A 17,182-nucleotide genomic window follows, 5' to 3' on the forward strand; every position below is an offset into this window, starting at 1 on the left:
ACGGACTACGTAGATACATTAGTCAGTTTCTCTCCCCAGCCAATGCTTTTCAAGTTCACATGTGCTTCTTTAGTCAATATAACCTTCCAAAATGTGTTGCTCACTATTCTTTTAATTACAGCTTATTGAACTATAATTCACATATTATACAATTGACCTATTTAAAGTGTACAATTAAATGGCTTCTAGTATATTCTCAGAGTAGTACAACCATCTCCACAATCAATTTTAGAATATTTTCATCAGCTTAAAAAGAAATCCCTTATCTATTAATTGTCAGTCCTCATTTTCCTCCAACAACCCCAGCCCTAGGTAACCACTAATCAACTTTTCTATCTATAGATTTGCCTATTGCTAAACATTTCATATAAATGGAGGGATATAATATGTGGCCTTCTGTAACTGGCTTCTTTCACTTAGCATAATGTTTTCAAGGTTTGTCAATGTCGTAGCATGGATCAGTACTTCGTTTTCTTTATTGCCAAATAATATTTCATGATATGTATATACCATATTTTATGTATGCATCCATCAGTTGATAGATATTCAGGTTGTTTCTACTCTTTGGCTATTATGAATGATTCTGCTGTGAACATTCATGTGCAGTCTATGTGGACATAGGTTTTCATTTCTTTTGAGTATATATCTAGGAGCGGAATTTCTGGGTAATATGGTAACTCTATGTCTGACCTTTGGAGGAACTGCCAGACTGATAATGAAGTGACTATGCCATTTTGCATCCCCACCAGCAGTGTATGAGGGTTCCAAATTCTCCACATTTTTACCAACACTTGTTATTATCTTCTTCATTATAGCCATCCCAGCGGGTATGAAGCAATATCTCATTGTAGTTTTGATTTGTACTTCTCTTATAGTTAATGATGTTGAACACATTTTCCTTTGCTTATTGGCATCTGCATATCTTTTTTTGAGAACTGTCTGTTTAAATCCTTTGACATATTTTAATTTGGTTATTTGTCTTTTTTATTATTGAGTTATAAGAGTTTTTTGGGAGTAAGAATCCCTTATCAGATATATAATTTGCAAAAATTTTCTCCCATTCTGTGAATTGTCTTTTCATGGTGTCCTTGAAGCACAAAAGTTTTAAATTTTAATGATATCCAATTTATCTATTTTGTGTTATTGTTTGTTGTGCTTTTGTGGTCATTTTTTAAAAAATTCATTGCCTAATCCAAAGTCATGAAGATTTATGCCTGTGTTTCTCTTAAGTGTTTTAGCTCTTATATTTAGATCTTTGATCCATTTGGGGTAACTTTTGTATATGATGTGAGGTAGGGGTCCAGTTTCACTATTTTACATGTAGATATCCAGTTGTTCCACACACTTGTTTAAAAAAAAAAATTCTTTTCTCATTGTACTGTTTTGGCACCGTTACCCAAAGTCAGTTGACCATAAATGTGATGGTTACTCACAATTTTTAAAGAATTTTTTTGTATTAGCCATACAAATGTCAACTACCAGCTTCATATAATGTGTGCTCAAAAATTTCTCATCAGATTGAAAAATTGACAGACACCCTCCCACCTTCTAGTTCATTTTGAAAAGACAAATTCTCAGCAAATGACTCAGTATTTGCAATTTATTTAATGTATACATCAGTTCTGACAAAATTATCAGCAGCCCTGTGTTCAGGGCCTGAGCCCGGACACTGTTTGATGAGCCACAAAGTTTCATCTGATGTGACTTTAGGAGATTCTTCCCAGGTAGACTGTTAATGTCTTATACTTCAGTTTTCAGTCATCGAAGAAATGACTTTCAGTGACTTTGGACAGACTCTGTGAACACCGTCACCAGGGAAAGCCAGGTGTTTGGGTTAAGGAGGAATTTCCCCTTGGCCTGCTCTCCACATGGTTCATTTTTAATTTTTAAGATCTGCCCCCCTCCCAGCTTCATTTTCAAAAGAGCAAGAAACTTTGGCAAGAAGTCACTGGTTGCAATTTGTCAGCAAGCATTGGACACAGCTGTTTTCTATCTTTTGCAAAGTCAGTGATTTGGCTTGTCTTCTAGAGAGAATAAACATTTTGTGAAGAGTGTCCAAAAAAAGACATACCTTAGGGGCACACAAATGTCCCTCAGTTTACTACTATAGAATTCACGGCGGAAAGAAATAGATGGGCATTTTGCATATAACCCTCAAAACCCGCATGAGTGTCGTTGAAACCTCAAAGTGAGGTCTTAATAGTTCCCTGGCTCAGAATCACAGAGGGTGGAAAATGGGGTAGAAGAAATTTGGGAAAATGCATATTCTCAGGCCCCTACTGAAGCTGAAATTTTAGGGGCTGGGTATAAAGATCTGCATTTTGACAGACACCTCAGGCAAGTCCCACGCATACTAAAATTTGAAAGTCACCTACATGAGAGCTTGCCCTCTACAGAAATGTAACTATTTGCTAAGACTATAGTTTTGGAAAAGTACAGAACCTTGGTTGAACTTCAGTTTCTTCTCCTATAAAATAAGGGTCATTTTCTCACCAACCAGGCTTGAGAGGGTAGCAAGGGGCACAGATGCAGATGGAGCTCAGGGTCTCATACAGTGCAGCTTTCACAACAGCGTTCCCCCAGACTGGGCACTTGAAACCCAGGAGATTGCCAGTAAAATTCAGGACACGCAATTAAAATTGAATGTCAGAAAACAACATAACTTTTTAGAATAAGCACAGCAGCAGTGTCAGGGGGTTTGTGGGACAGGCTCCATGGAGGGATTTGGGACATTGCTTCTTCATAGATAGCTTCCACGCATCAACCTCCAGCCCTCTCAGAAAGTCTGTGAGCTTCCCACATCGCTTAAAAGAATTCTTTTTCTATTTTAACTTACTGGAGTCGATTTCTGTTGCTTACAGCGAAGAATCCTAACTGATTCCACATCCATAACTCCCTCCTCAGCAACCTGCCATCTATCCTCTGTTCCCACTACTCCTCTGAGCTCTCCCTGAAGTCATCAGGAATCTCCTCATTACACAATCGCTTGGGTTTCTCTGGGTTCTGCGCTCTCTTCTGGTGGAAGAGTATGTAGAGAACACAGAGCCCCCATGGCCACACTACAAGGAAGGAACCAAAGGAGTAAAGACCCAACCTCAGTCTGCTACTGCAAATCCAACTAGAAGCCAGGGGGCAAGGGAGCCTGTTGATATGGTGCATTCAGGTCAGTGTCCTGAGACAGAACAGGGTAGAGAGGAGAGGAGAGTGAGTGTGGAGGGGCAAAAGGAATACACCTGGCATACACTGTCTTAGATTCAGTTCTCTAGAAGCAGAGCCTGAGATAGGGATTTTATGCAAGCGACTTCTAGAGACCACCCTGATAGGGGAACTGAGGGAGGGAGTGGGAGAAGCAGAGGGGGCCAGGAGAAGGAGCTGGGCAAAGATGTGGCTTCAGAATTAGTCTAGCCTCAGCCTGATCCCATGGGTTGCTTCGGAATGAAGGGACAGAAATTGTGCTGTTCAGAGGTGAGGGGACTGGGCTGTTATACAACTCCCTTCTCTCCTGTACACATATACTTATAGTTGATCATTGGCCACCAGCTGCCCCTGATATAAGTGGCCAGTCTCTCCTGGTGAGAGGGTTTCCTTTAGCCAAGGGCAAGCCTTAGGAGAAGGGGGCAGGTGTGAACCAACATCCACGATAGCTGGGGGATGGGTGCAGGAGTCGGGCGAGTGGACGTGGTTGAGCACCAGTAGCATCTGCTGGAAGAACACACGCCTCCTTTTAACAGTGATATCTCTGAGTAATGAGGTAAAAATTATTTTTCCTTGGTGCTTTTCTATAGTTTTACAAGTTTTCTAACATTGAGCCTATTATTTTTAGAATTAGAAAATACAAATTCAGTTAAATCCACACAGCAAAATCACCTGGTTTGTTGCAGGCCGAAGTAACAGTAAATGACCCCATATTCCTGACCTCCCAAAGTGGTCTCTTGACCACACCGAGCAGATGGCCCCTGCTCACTCTTTGGCAGTGCCAGTTCCCAAGCCCAGCCCTGTTTCTTTGCATGTCATCAGAGCTCCTCGGCTTGTTAACAAGCTCAGTGGGCCAGTCGTTAAGCACTTTGGGGACGCCGAATGTGGGACTAATAAATCCAGAATGTAAGTAATGTAGCTAATGCACAGAGGCAGCACAAGGAGACAAGGCAACTGGTGTCGGGCCATAAATAATAATAAGTACAATGTATGTGCCAAACACTGTAAGACTATCTATGGTGTCTCAGTTAATCCTTATAATAGCCCTATGAAGAAGGAAATGTTATTCTCATTTAATAGATGAGGAGGTCCCCGGAATGGGGATTAAGAAACCAGAGTTTTAATTTTTGTTCAGCCACCAATGAAAACAAAACACCAGACCAATTGAGTGATCTTCAATCTGTGTTTCTAAGAGCCCTGAAGCTCAGCAGAGATGCCCAGGGAATGCGGGGGAGGGCTTTAGAGAGGGAAGGACTGGCCCTTTGCACCTCAGCCACAGCAGCTCTGCCTTGATCTCTGTCAGGTGTTAGAGGCTTCATGGGTGTGCAGCAAGTGCCGCTGCACCCAGCCTGCCAGGCTCAGGAGGGTCCCTATGCTTAGGATTTAGTGCTCTGCAGACACCATCTTGAAATCCTTAATTTTATCTCTGAATTTATGTTTTGTAAGTGAAGTCTAATGGAACATCGAAACTTATACCAGGGGCTTGGCACTCTGACTGATGCTTGGTCCCACGTCCTGTTGTCTGTCTGCCTCTGTGGGGTGTGTTCTCTACTGCTTGGCCCCAGCCCTGGCCCTGGATGTCTCTAACTCTCATTCCCACCTTGCTGCCCTCCTCTTGGGTCAGAAACTGGGTTACATGATGGGGGAGGGGAAAGGGAGCTGTGTTCCGTGTCCTCTAAGCCCCACAGGGGTCCGGCCATGGCCGTGGGGAGGATTGGGGTCAAGTACACATCTTAAAGTATCTCAGAGTGGGACAAGGTGGTGGCCATACCCATCCAGGCTGGAAGCACCATGGTGCAGTCAGTGGATGGCTCAGCAGAACCCCTTACCCACCCTCAACCCAGGTATCCAGTCATGGCACACTTAGAAAATGGTGATATTTGCCTCTAACAACCATGAAGCAATCTATACATGTAGGTCTGAACTTGCAGACTCAGTTTAAATATCAAGTAAATCTATAACGGAGAGTTTTTAAAGAGTTAAAAAAAAAGAAAAAGGTAGCATTCATATGGCACACTGTGGGTAACAGCCAAGTTAGCACTAGCTAGCCTTGAGTCACGCTCAGCAGCTTCAAGGGTAGAAGGCAGTTCCACCCTAGACTGAATTTAGCTGAGTCTCTGCTTTGGTCTTGTGGTTTAGATCCCGCCCCCCTTGGCTCCCTCTTGCCCCCAAGGCAAATTATCTAGGGGCCAAGGGAACACAACCGCCAAATCCCCCAGCCCTCCTTCAGGACCGGTTGCTTTTTCTTTCCCCAGTCCATCACAGACATGTATGTGGCCCTACCATGAGTGACTAACACACAAGCCACACCACTTGAGTTGACAGCACCAAACTGGTCTATACCTTATTTAATCTGAGAAGTTCAGTCAGACAAGTTCACCCTTGACGTTCCAGCAATGTCATAGTTGCCATAGAAACTTCTAAGTGCTTGCGTTGTTTTCACGCTTAACCCACAGCAGACTGGTCACAACAGTTTCATCCCTGAACCACACTGAGAAGCTCTATTATAGATTCTTATGTGTGTGTCAGGACCCTGGAATTACCAGCCCAAATCACATCATGACCGTTTCTAGGGTACTTCATGAGCCTCTTCTCTTAATTCACTCTCCAGGTTTGCACACCCCTCGGCCAAGGGGCAGCTGTGTGCAGGGAGCAGTGGAGACAGAGATTGAATTGTGTACTGGAGTATGCTTACACCTGCATTTGAGGCCCTTCTGGTATAGGATGAAAGGGGAATGGGAAGAGAAGGGGTATAGATTGCCTACTGGAAGAGGAAGCAGGGCACAAAGATTTGGGGTGAGCTTAGCTGAAGGAATCCATCTCTCTGCACATCTGGAACCCATCCACAGTGCCCCTGTGTACTATGGCCGGCCAATCTGGAAACTCCGGACCAAGCATTTTCTATTGTGACTTTGAATCGATTTGAATTCTGATTTCTATCCCGTGGCCACAGTTGAGAATCTCTTAGCAGTTTGCAGAGCAGATGGATGACATGTGGACATGTGAGTCCTTTAGATCACTTCTTCCACAGCTGTGTTAGGACTGGAGCCTCATCAACTCTGCTTAGTCAACCACCCCTCCCTCCTTTATTATATCAGATACACTGTGCTTCTGAGACTCGCCTCGTGGCAAATTATTTCTTAACCCTCTGGGAAAGGATTTTGTTTGTTTTACTTAAGTTTGATTAAAAGCAAACCCAGGCAAACACCCCCAAGGAAAGATAGGCAAATGAACTTGACAATAAAAAAAAACACACACACACGTAATTAACCAATAGGCAACCTTTTCTATCTGGCTTATTTCACTTAGCATGATTATCTCGAGGTCCATCCATGTTGTCGCAAATGGCAGTATTTCATCTCTTCTTATGGCTGAGTAATATTCCATTGTATATATGTACCACTGCTTCTTTAGCCAGTCATCTATTGTAGTAGATAATCTATTTCATTTTGAGGTTTCACTCTTTTTTCAGTTCTGAGTAAGCCAGATAATTTGCTAGAATGACTCACAGAACTCAGGAACACTTTACTGACATTTATTCTAAGTATCACTAAGAATTCCACGGGATTTAGGAGCTCTGTGTCATGTACCAGGAGCAAAGACCAATGTTATAACAAAAGATGCTGCTATTACCTCCATCATTTAGGAAATTGTTAGAAGGTTTTAGGAGCTCTGTGCCAGGAACTGGGAACAAAGACCAGGTAGATATTTATTATTCTATCACAATATCCCACCCTCGTAGACTGCTCCATCGTTGCTGACTGGCCCGAGCTGGCGGAGGAATAGAATGGCCAATATGCACGGCTGGCCCTGGCCTTCTCGTGGCGCCGCAGAGCCTCCGTCTGCTCGCCTCTCGCCTCCCGCTTGCTGCTGCACCTTGTGCCTCATGCAGGCTTCTCTTTTCAGTCAGATGCTCTTATCCCTGAATCTATCATCGTAGTCCTCATCTTGTGTTTCAGAAAGAGTATTTATTTAGACTTTATTCTATCATTTCTTGACATTTGTTATGGGAGGAACTCAGTCGAACATCTTGAGATAGAATTATGGGAAAAACTGTGTAACCTTCAAATCAATGATCCCACTTCTAGGAATTCATCCTAAGGAAGTCATTAAGAGTCAAAGCTTTAACCACAAGGAGTTTCATCGCAGTAACATTTATTTTGAGAAAGTGAAAACAAATATCCAACTAGAGGGGATTAGTAAAATAAATGGTGACACATCCACCCAGTAGCAGACTATATGTGAAAAATCATGTGGCAGAATATTTAATGGCATGGTAAAATGCCATCAATATATTCTTAAGTAAAAATTCCAGCTTACAAAATTATTTTTTATTTAAATATCATTTTTGTAAACAGACACATGTTCTTACAAGAAAGATGCTAGGATATCTGGTGACTCTTCTTTTTGGCTATGTTTTTTTCACACTCTTGGGGATTGTTTGTAGTCATTGTCCTGTGCAAGACTCTGGTGCCATCCTCTGCTTCCCTCCCCCAGGTGTGCTGGAGGATGGACTGTCTTCCAATGGTGTGCCCCGGTCTGCAGCCCCAGGTGGGATATCCAACCCAGAGAAGATGAGCTGTGGGACCCAGTGCCCGAATCCTCAGAGCCTCAGCTCAGGCTCTCTGACCCAGAAACAGAATGGCCTTCGGACCACAGAGGTAGGTCACAGCCATAGAACTGACTTGGGACTGGAGAAAGGGAGAGACGCTGGCTCCAGCGCAGGGCCAAGCCGAGACTGCACCCAGGGAAGGGTCGGGGAAGGTTCCCCTCGCCGACAGAAATTCTCTGCCTCGCCCATGTGAAAATCATTGCAAACAAAATAGCAAGACCCCACCCTTACCGCAACCCCTGCCTTGAGGGTTGCCATGTTTTGTTTAATTAGCAGAAACGGGTCCTTGATATTGCACTCTAAAGGAAGTGTGTGTTTGCTTAAATACAGCTTTGTTCAGGAATCTCCTTTTCTGTGTCAGCATTAACCATCTTGATGATGAGGACTGTGCTGGTTACAGGAGCCAGTCTTAGGCCAGGCAGTTGGCCAGTCTCAGGTTGCAGGGTGGGAGGTAGGCAGAGAAGGGGAGAGAAGACCAGTGTGGCAGGAGACAAGCCTGGCATTTTATCTCAGCCCTTCCAACTAGGTGGGCAGTGTGAGAGTTCCCAAGAGGGGCTCTTGGAGACTGCGGAATGTGGTGGCAGCCCGACTGTTGCTGTTAGGAGACAGGGCTGCAGTGTCCCTGGTCTAGCTGGCATCCTTTCTGATCCTTTCTTTCCTCCCAGAGCTATTGTTGGGAGGTGCTCCTGCCACTGCCCTGGCTTCTCCATGGGAACAAATGCGCTTAGCAGGCCAGCTCAGGCTTTGCGTCCGTTCCTCTTCTCACGCCATCCCTCCTTCCCGCTTCCTCGTTTTCCCCTTGCCCCTCCCCATTCACAGTCCACTGCTCCCCCAATGCTTTAAGCCCATTTTTGCCCCCATCCGCTGTCAAAACTTACTGGTCCTGTCTTCTTAGGCCAATGCCACCTGCTTTCTGAAGATCTAATGATGGAATTCTTGCTCGCGTCCGTGAGTTACCTCTCTAAGCTTTGGTCAAAAAACTTGTTGCACATTCAGCTCTAACACTCATTAACTAAGTAGCCTTGCAGGAATCACTTAATCTTTCAGAGCCTCAGGTTTCTTATCTACACGATGGAAATAATACCAAAATGAGAGAACAGATGGTCCTGCTTTTTGTAACCGAGAAGTGCCATGAGAAAGGCAGTAAGCATTAGCAGGGGAGGGTTAGGCACACAGTACTGTAACACAATTAAATGAAAGACTGATAATGGCCCTTTAGCACCGTAGAAGGCAATGCGTAGAGGATAGATTTAAGGGTAGCAGTGGCCTTCCTAGGGTCCTGTATCCCCTACTTTGCCTGTGCATAAGCTGGCCTTTGAGATGCCTAATCATTGCCATCTCCCAAGGCAGTCTGGGCCCCACAGAACTGTGCTCAGAAGCCTGGTGAGTGCTCTAGTGTAGGCCCTGACATTTGTCCCCTCCTGCTCCCACTGTGCCCTCACGCTCTGAGCCAGGACGGGCCACGGACGGAGGAAGGAACTTTGCCTTATGTGTGGAATGATCCACACACTTGCTTTCCCACCTCACTTCCTGCCCCCATCATCCATCACTTTAAAATTGTGTTTTGCAATTTACAGAGTCTTTTAGGTCTTCTGGCTCATTAAATCCTCCCAAGAGCATTGTGAAATAAGCATTATCCCCATTTTATAGACAAGGAAGCTGAAGTTCATTTATATGACATGAATAAGCCATTTAAGTGCTGGAGGTGGATGTCAGTAACTAAATTGAAACAGGTAACTATTAGAAAAGAGGAGCATAGAGATCTTAAAGTGCCTTTTTATTGAAGAATAATGTATTAGTCACCTATTCTCATAATAATGCTGTATAACAAAGCACGTCAACATTCAGTGTCTTAAAACAATGATCTTTTTCACTCCTTGCAATCAGCTGCAACTTGCATGGGCTAGGCCAGCTTCAGGCTCCAGGCTGAATCTTCTCCACGTGTATTATTCTGGGAATCAGGCCAAAAGAGCAGCAGCATTGAGGTATATCCTTCTCAGGACTATGATAGTGCTGGGGATCAGGGCAGGCTGCCCCAAACTATGCCACTTTGGTGTATTATTTTGAATTAAAGTTACTGAAGAAACAACTGGAGCAAAAAGGACACTCTGACCATCCTTTGTCTCTCTGAAAGCAGGAAATAAATCTCCTGTGTGAAAGGTGCCCTCCCAGCTCACCAGGAGCTGGAGAGACATCCTTATTGCCAGAGATAAAAAATTCAGGGCTGAGAGGGCTGTGTAAAAAAAAAACTCTGCTTAGATTCTTCACTAATTAAACACCCAAGCCTAAGTTTCTTTGTCATGTCAATTCCTCACAAATTTATGGTTTCTTTGTCTAAAATGTATAAAATCTATCTGCTTTGGTCATTTCTTTAGGTTCCATATCTATGAGACCTCCATAGGTATGAAATTAAACTTAATTTTCTCCTGTTAATCCATGTCATGTCAATTTAATTCTTAAACTAGCCAGAAGAACTTATAAGAGTAGAAGGAAAATTTTTTCTTCCCTGACAGCAGAAACTCAAGAGGGCAAAACCGAACTACTCAAACACATTTTATGTCTCTGCTTACATCATATCAACCAAACTCTTATTGGCCAAAGCAAATCACATGAACAAGCTCTACATCAGTAGGACAAGGAAATATCCTGTGTCCCCAGTGGAGACACAGCTAAGAATTAGGAGCAGTAACGCAATCTACCAACTATATAACATACATAAATAAAAATGCACAAGTCTCAAGTTCAATAACTTTTTATAAGGTGACGACAGTCTCATGTAACCATCTTCCATATGAAGACATAGAACATTATCACTAGCCCACAAATCCATCTGTGCCCCTCCCCTGTCACCTTCTGCCCCCCACAACACAACAACTTTCCTGACATTCGGCACTGTAAGCCAGTTTTATTTCTGAAGTTTTTATAGATGGAATGATGCAGCATATGCTCTTTTGTGTCTGGCTTCTTGTGTTCAGCATCATGCTGGCAAGAATCCTGCATGTTGTGAGTTGCAAAAATTTCCTCATTTTCATTGTTATGTGCATTCCATTACATCACTATAGCCCAATTTAACCAATCTACTGGAAGGACATTTGGGTTGTTTTCAGTTTGAGGCTATTGTGAACAATATGGCTGTTAACTTTTTTTTTGGTCTGTATGTGTATTTTTTTTTTTAATTAAAAAAAAATTTAGTTAAATTTATTAGGGTAACATAGGTTCATAACACTATATAAACTTTAGGTGTACAACTTTATAATACAATATCCGTATACTCCATAGTGTGCTCACTGCCCAAAGTCTGGTCCCCTTCCGTCACCAGACGCTTGACTGCCTTTGCCCTCTGCATCCTCCCCCCACCCCCTTTCCTCTTGGTAACCACCCATTCTGTTGTCCACATCTATGAGTTTATTTTTTTTGTTTGGTTTGTTCATTTGTGCTTTCTGTTTTATATCCCACATATGAATGAAATCATACAGTTATTGTCCTTTTCCATCTGACTTATATCATTTGGCATGATACTCTCAACATCCATCCATATTGTCACGAGTGGCAATATTTCATCTTTTTATGGTTGTGTAGTATTCCATTGGATATATGTACCACATCTTCTTTATCCAGTCATCCATCGAAGGACACTTAGGTTGTTTCTGTGGAACATTCCTGTGCATGCCCTTCTGTGGGCATTTACTTCTTTGGGATCTATACCTGGGAGTGAATTGCCGTTTCATAGAATGGGGATATATGCGACTTTATGGATACTGACAAATAAATAATTTTCCAAAGTGGTTACACCGCTTTACATGCTAACCGGAAGCAGATGAGTTCTGGTTATGAGACATAAGAATTTAAGGCCTCTTAGTTGTACTTAGTTCTTCTTCCTTAGGCCTGTGATAGCAGCCTTCTAGGCACAGCATAGGGTGCTAAGCATTTTGTTATATTATCTCACTTAATCCTCGTAATGACTCTAAAATGTTGATATCACTGTCTCCAGTTTACAGGTGAGAATGGAGACTCAGAGATAGCTAAGGAAAGCACTCCTCACACCACACTCACATACACTCTGAGAGCTGTGTCATAATTAAAATGGGGTGAGCGAAGCCAGTTCAAACTGTGTCGCAGGGCAGTGAAGACCAACACTCCTGACCCACGCAGCACTACAGCATAGATGGTGCGTGCTGATAAGTCTTCCCTGCAGCTTTTGTTTTCACAATTCAGTGAACAATGGCTGTGTTGTAACTATTTCCAAAATAAGATCAGGAAGCAGATAACTTCAGTTTTAAGTGTTCAGACTGTTGTCGAAATGCATCAGTGGCCTTTCTATCCTGAGACCTCACCAGCTAGCAGATGTCTCAGGCCCCTGAAGGGCCATGGCAAAGGTTTTATATCTAAAGCGTCAGTTTACAAGACAAGTTTGCCTCTGACTGAAGCTTCTGTCAGTAGAGCTATCTCATGGCAACACAGCTGACTAGAAACTATCCAAAGAAATTAGTTTTCTTTCTATATTCTCCAGGGCCTTCGACGTACCGTTTCTTCCTAGGCTGTCTCTTATACTCTGGGCTAAAGCTTCCTGAATTTTCAGTGTCCGGCCCAGGCAGTATCCATTCGCCACCTCCCGTCCTCTTTTGCATCCCTCAAGACGACCTATTAGAATTTCACAGCATTTCCCTGTAGATCATCAGGCCATTTTTTTTTAAAGCTTTCCTTCTCCAGAAGAACCCGTTCGTGGAGCATGCATCCTTACGTGTGTGCCTGCTGCAGCATCCCCATTCAGGTTTACGAAACAAGTTTGGGTGTTAAAGGCTATCGAAAGCTCATTTACTGAGCGCCGTCTAGGTACCAGGCCCTGTTCTAGTGCCAAAGATTCAGGCGTGGAAGAGGCATGAGTGTCCTTTGCTCAGCTGCCAATTTTAATGAGAGTGAGGATGGGGAGTCAGATCATATAAAATAAACGAACAAAGTATTTATAGATTCAGAATGGTGCTATGAAGGAAGTAGAAGGCCACTAGTAGGGGATAGCACCTACTCTATTTGACATAGATAAATGGCCCCACAGTTCAAATCACTTTCTGAACGATGACAAAGGGCAGCTAATGTTGCTAATGGCTGTGAACTACGGCATCTCATGTTCTGAGCCTTTCTCCACTTCATGCCCCACCGAAAAAAACTGTATCTTTTTTCTTTTAGTTCCCTCTGGCCTTGTCTTATAACCAGTGTTGATAGGTGCTAACTGGCAAAAAAGAATGTGATGAAAATGAACTTTCACAAATTGGACTGACCGTCCCTATGCAGAGCTCTTTCTCTTTCTCCGTGGCACCCTATTCACTTGGGACCTTTTCGACTTCGCCTGATAAATCAGCGACTGGGTCTCCTTCCCCCAGCTCCTTTCCCGGGCTCAACAAACAACACAAGAAGAAGCTGTGTAGCTGCTAGTTCTCTCCTGCTAATTAATTGTTCAGGAACTCAGGGCTGCTTCCAACCAGAATGTGCCATTTCCTCAGGCTTAGGACTCTTATTTTTTTTTCTCCCAGAACTACCTGAAGCATTCAGCCAGGGTAGAAATTATATATGGATATAGCTCTAAGCAGACAAAGCTCTCAGTATGTGGCTAGCCTTGCAATGAATCTCTTTAGAAGCTGCATCTTACTTTATTATTCTTGGCAAAGTGACCAGACCAAGCTAAAGGAATTAGTCAATGCCTGGACTCATTCTCAGCTAAAGAGCTTTCTCCTCCTGCTCTCCCTCCCCTTTCTCCCCAGTGTCTGATTGTTGGCAAGACTTGGTCCAGTCTCGGAAAGATAGGTGAAGCCTCACAGAAATGTCTGTGGCCAGAGAGGGAGGCCTGACCCAGGGAAGAGGCTAGGGCCAGCCCAGAATTCCTCCTGGGTGGCAGTAATATGAGATATATGTGAAGAGTTTGAAAAGTAAATATGAGTTTCTTCTAGAAAAACAAAAACAAGACATTAAAAGAGGTGAAAAATTAAATGAAACTATTGGAGAAAACCAAAGAAAAGGAGGCCTCTTTGAAGGGTACTTGGATGTGCTCACGAGTTCGAGCCTGGCAGTATAGGGATGTGGGACCTGTGTGTGTGCGTGTGTGTGTGTGTGTGTGGTGATTTCCACAAGCATGTGTATATCGGCTGCTGTCTTATGTAGATGAAGAATTGCAAGACTCACTATTTATCTTAAGGATCTGCAGAAAAAAACAATTCGATTAGAATCCTCTCATGGCAGAAACCTCCTTCTTTTTCTTCACATTCTGTCCCTGAGCCTCCTCCAGGGTTATGCACCTAGTAGGTCCTCACCAGCTGTATGTTGATTAAATGAGACCAGCCTAGTACTTCACTGTTAGAAAGGTTTCCCACAGCTCCAGTCAGCGCCACCGTCATGTGATTGATGACTGTTCTGTGGGAACCCAGTTGCTTTTCTAAAGCAGGTTCTACTGCCTTCCTAGTGTTTGATCTATCTGAGGTTCAAGTTGCAAAGCAACACCTGCTTTTGTTATTTGATACCTGACAGATAAAAACTCAGGGCTAAGTTTGCCTAAGTGAGTACTTTGCTTAGGCCTGTGGTCTGCACAGGATTTGCTCCAAGCTTGGGGAGTTCTTGAGAGTTTTGCCTGAGGCATGGTCTGTTCCATGCCTTTGGAGGCTGGCAACCTGGCTCTTGGCAGACTTGCTGAGATGAAATGTTTCCTGACCGGCCTCGTATGAATGCTATAAAATTTATGAAACAGCAGCAAATAAATCCATGGAATTCGGGATCAGCTAGAGGTTTGTTGTTTTCTGTCTCTCTTTAATGGAATTTGACTGAAAAGAAGGAAAATGTTTTGAATTGCAGCTGACAAGTCTTAGTCTTTAATCTTTTAGGACAGAGTAGAGGCAAGAACTAACATTCTCAGATGTTACAGTGTGTCCGCTATGAGCCAGACACATTATGTATAGCGTAATCTTTAACCCTCAGAACTCTAAGCGGTCAGTAGCGTCACCCCCCACCTGGGCACACAGGCCCTGAGAGGTTAGGAATTGGGCAGCATGGCGCAGGGAGTACTGATTTGGCTGCGCTGGAATACAAACTCAGGTCTGTCTGCCTCCAAATCCGTGATCTTCCTTCCTGTTACCTGAAACAAAGTGATGGAGGAGCAAGGCTGAGCTTTGGCGGTTGTGGGAGGCTGGATGTGGGATCTGCCGCCACCATTTTCAGTTCAGGTCACCACCTGTATTGACATTGGCCTTGGGCAAATTGTGTGGCCTGAATGACTTCAGCTGCCTCATTGGGAAAGGGAACACAGTCACATTTCCAGCCATCTCTCAGGGTTGGTGCAAGAAACAATCAACCAGAAGCACAGCTGAAACCCTGTAGGAAAGTTCTATGATGTTTAGACAGGACAAATCAAACAGGTTCTGTTCTCAGGGATTTTTTTTTTTTTCTCTCTGAAGGTTTATCTTTACACATGTGTTCATCAGATTATTTGTTAGGTGTCTATTATGTGACAGGCACTAAGTTAGACTCTGAGGACACTGTGGTGAACATGACAGACTGGGGGCCCCTACTTTCTTGAAATTCCTAATCTGGTGAGGATGTAGGAAATAAGCAAGTAAACAAGCAAATAGATATATAATCCAAACCCCAGTTGAGGACCAGGAAGAAAGTAGAGCATCAGGAGAGAGAAGAAGATGGCCCTATCTATGCTCGAATATGCTTAGGAAATCCCAGCCATAAGAAACCATTTGCTGTGATTACATCTGGGAGAAGCATAAGAGCGGCCAGAACAGGGGAGTAAGCATTGCTTTTCACTGTGCTCTTCTCTACTCTTTAAATTTATTTTACCATAATTCTGCATTGCTTTTAAAATAAAATAAAATAAATAGTTGTACAAAAAAAGCGGTGTCTGATAAATCATCTCAGTAAGCTTTGTTTTCTTCGTTGTTTGTAAGAAATTATGAAAAGTTATATATAGATATAGGTATAGATATAAGTATATAAGTATATATATAAATATAGACCTAAACTAATATAATTAAGTATATAAGTATATATCTATACCTAACATGCAACCCCATGTTAGGTATAGATATATTTGTGGAGTCAAAGTAAAGCTGAGGACATTTTTGTCTCCATGGTGGTGGAAAGTGAAAGAAGGCTGAGCAGATTTAGCGGCACTCTTGAGCCCAGGCCTTCCTGGAGTAGCCAGGCTGTCCCCACTTCCACAGGGAATGAGCTGAGGCGTTGACTTTAAACCCCGAGAGAAACAAGTCCATCTGGGTTTGAGGCTGCCAGGAAGTTATCACAGTCAATCTGGTCACCACTGAGAAATGGCAGCCAATAAATTACTTTTAATTAAAGAGGCAGTATTCAGAGGACTAAAATCTATGATTCACAGAATACTAAACCTGCAGAAATTAAGATGAGGCAAGGGAAGAGTTGAAAAGCTGTAAAACTGGGTGAGAAATAAAAAGTGGCCCATTAACAAGTCAATGGTGATAAAACTCACAAAACAAGAATTTTAGAAGTGGAGGAAGGATTGACCTAGCAGACACTCTAAAAAAGCGAAAGGTGCCAAACAGGCTTCTCTCATCCAGTCGAGAATCATAAGATTTTTTTTTTAAGCCAGCGATTGCAATAAAGACACATTTTCTTTTCATGTCATTAAATAAAGAGGTGAGATTTTCAATAAAAAGGTTTTGGCTGGTTCAAAATCACATCAGAGGGGAAAATATCTATGTCATACAAAATGTCATAGACCCAGAGGAACAAAATATATAATAGTTCTTTGTATCTCTGTAGCTCTTTTGTCACAGGAGGGCAAAGCAACCTACTTCTCGGAACTTCTAGAGAAAATAATCTGGCGTTGTAATTCTCTTTGCACCTTCTTTCTCAGGCTTAAAACCTGAGGTTTCCAAGGTGTCACTAGATTGCAGCAATGACTGGTCCCCTGAATATCCGTGCTGCCATCAGAGGGGCAGGTGCCTTTCCATCCATGCCTTAGGTTTGAAAGCTTCCCTTTTATAAAACACTTCCAAGAAAATACACTTGTTGTAATTGCTCAATTTTCTTAATGTAATTATTTGAAAATGGATTAGGTATGGCCTGGAACCTTCTGTGCTTATCACAGGAAGACAGAACTCCAGTTTGTCCTTTATCCAAATGTCTTGTTATTTAGAAGTCGTAGTAACAGTAGTCATAGTTTCAATAGAATAAGAAAGTTACCTATTTAAATTTAATCCGTTTGACAGACATCATTTTGCAAATAGAATTAATGTTAATGGCTGTCACTGGGGCCACCAGCTGTCCTGATTGGCAGGGGTCTGGGGAGGCTCTCCGAAAGTGGGACTTTCAGTTTTAAAACAGGTCAGTCTTGGGCAAAGTGGGAGACGT

At 43.0% G+C, this 17,182-nt stretch overlaps 1 protein-coding gene across 2 annotated transcripts in view; it reads left to right on the forward strand.

Moving 5' to 3' along the window:
* BAALC (BAALC, MAP3K1 and KLF4 binding) overlaps positions 1-17,182 on the forward strand; it is a 78,693-nt gene that overhangs the window by 56,508 nt on the left and 5,003 nt on the right. The window contains exon 3 of one of the 2 annotated variants that reach the window (XR_002783527.1): positions 7,693-7,822. Coding sequence is in view for 1 of the 2 variants with exons in the window: in XM_011373257.2 (XP_011371559.1) it covers positions 7,693-7,856 (164 nt within the window). In the remaining variant the exon portion in view is untranslated. Of the gene's footprint in view, positions 1-7,692; positions 7,857-17,182 lie in introns of those variants that run through there. The other variant, XM_011373257.2, reaches the window with a different exon arrangement.

This window comes from Pteropus vampyrus, unplaced genomic scaffold (genome assembly GCF_000151845.1).
Source record: "Pteropus vampyrus isolate Shadow unplaced genomic scaffold, Pvam_2.0 Scaffold222, whole genome shotgun sequence".
Lineage (NCBI taxonomy): Eukaryota > Metazoa > Chordata > Mammalia > Chiroptera > Pteropodidae > Pteropus > Pteropus vampyrus.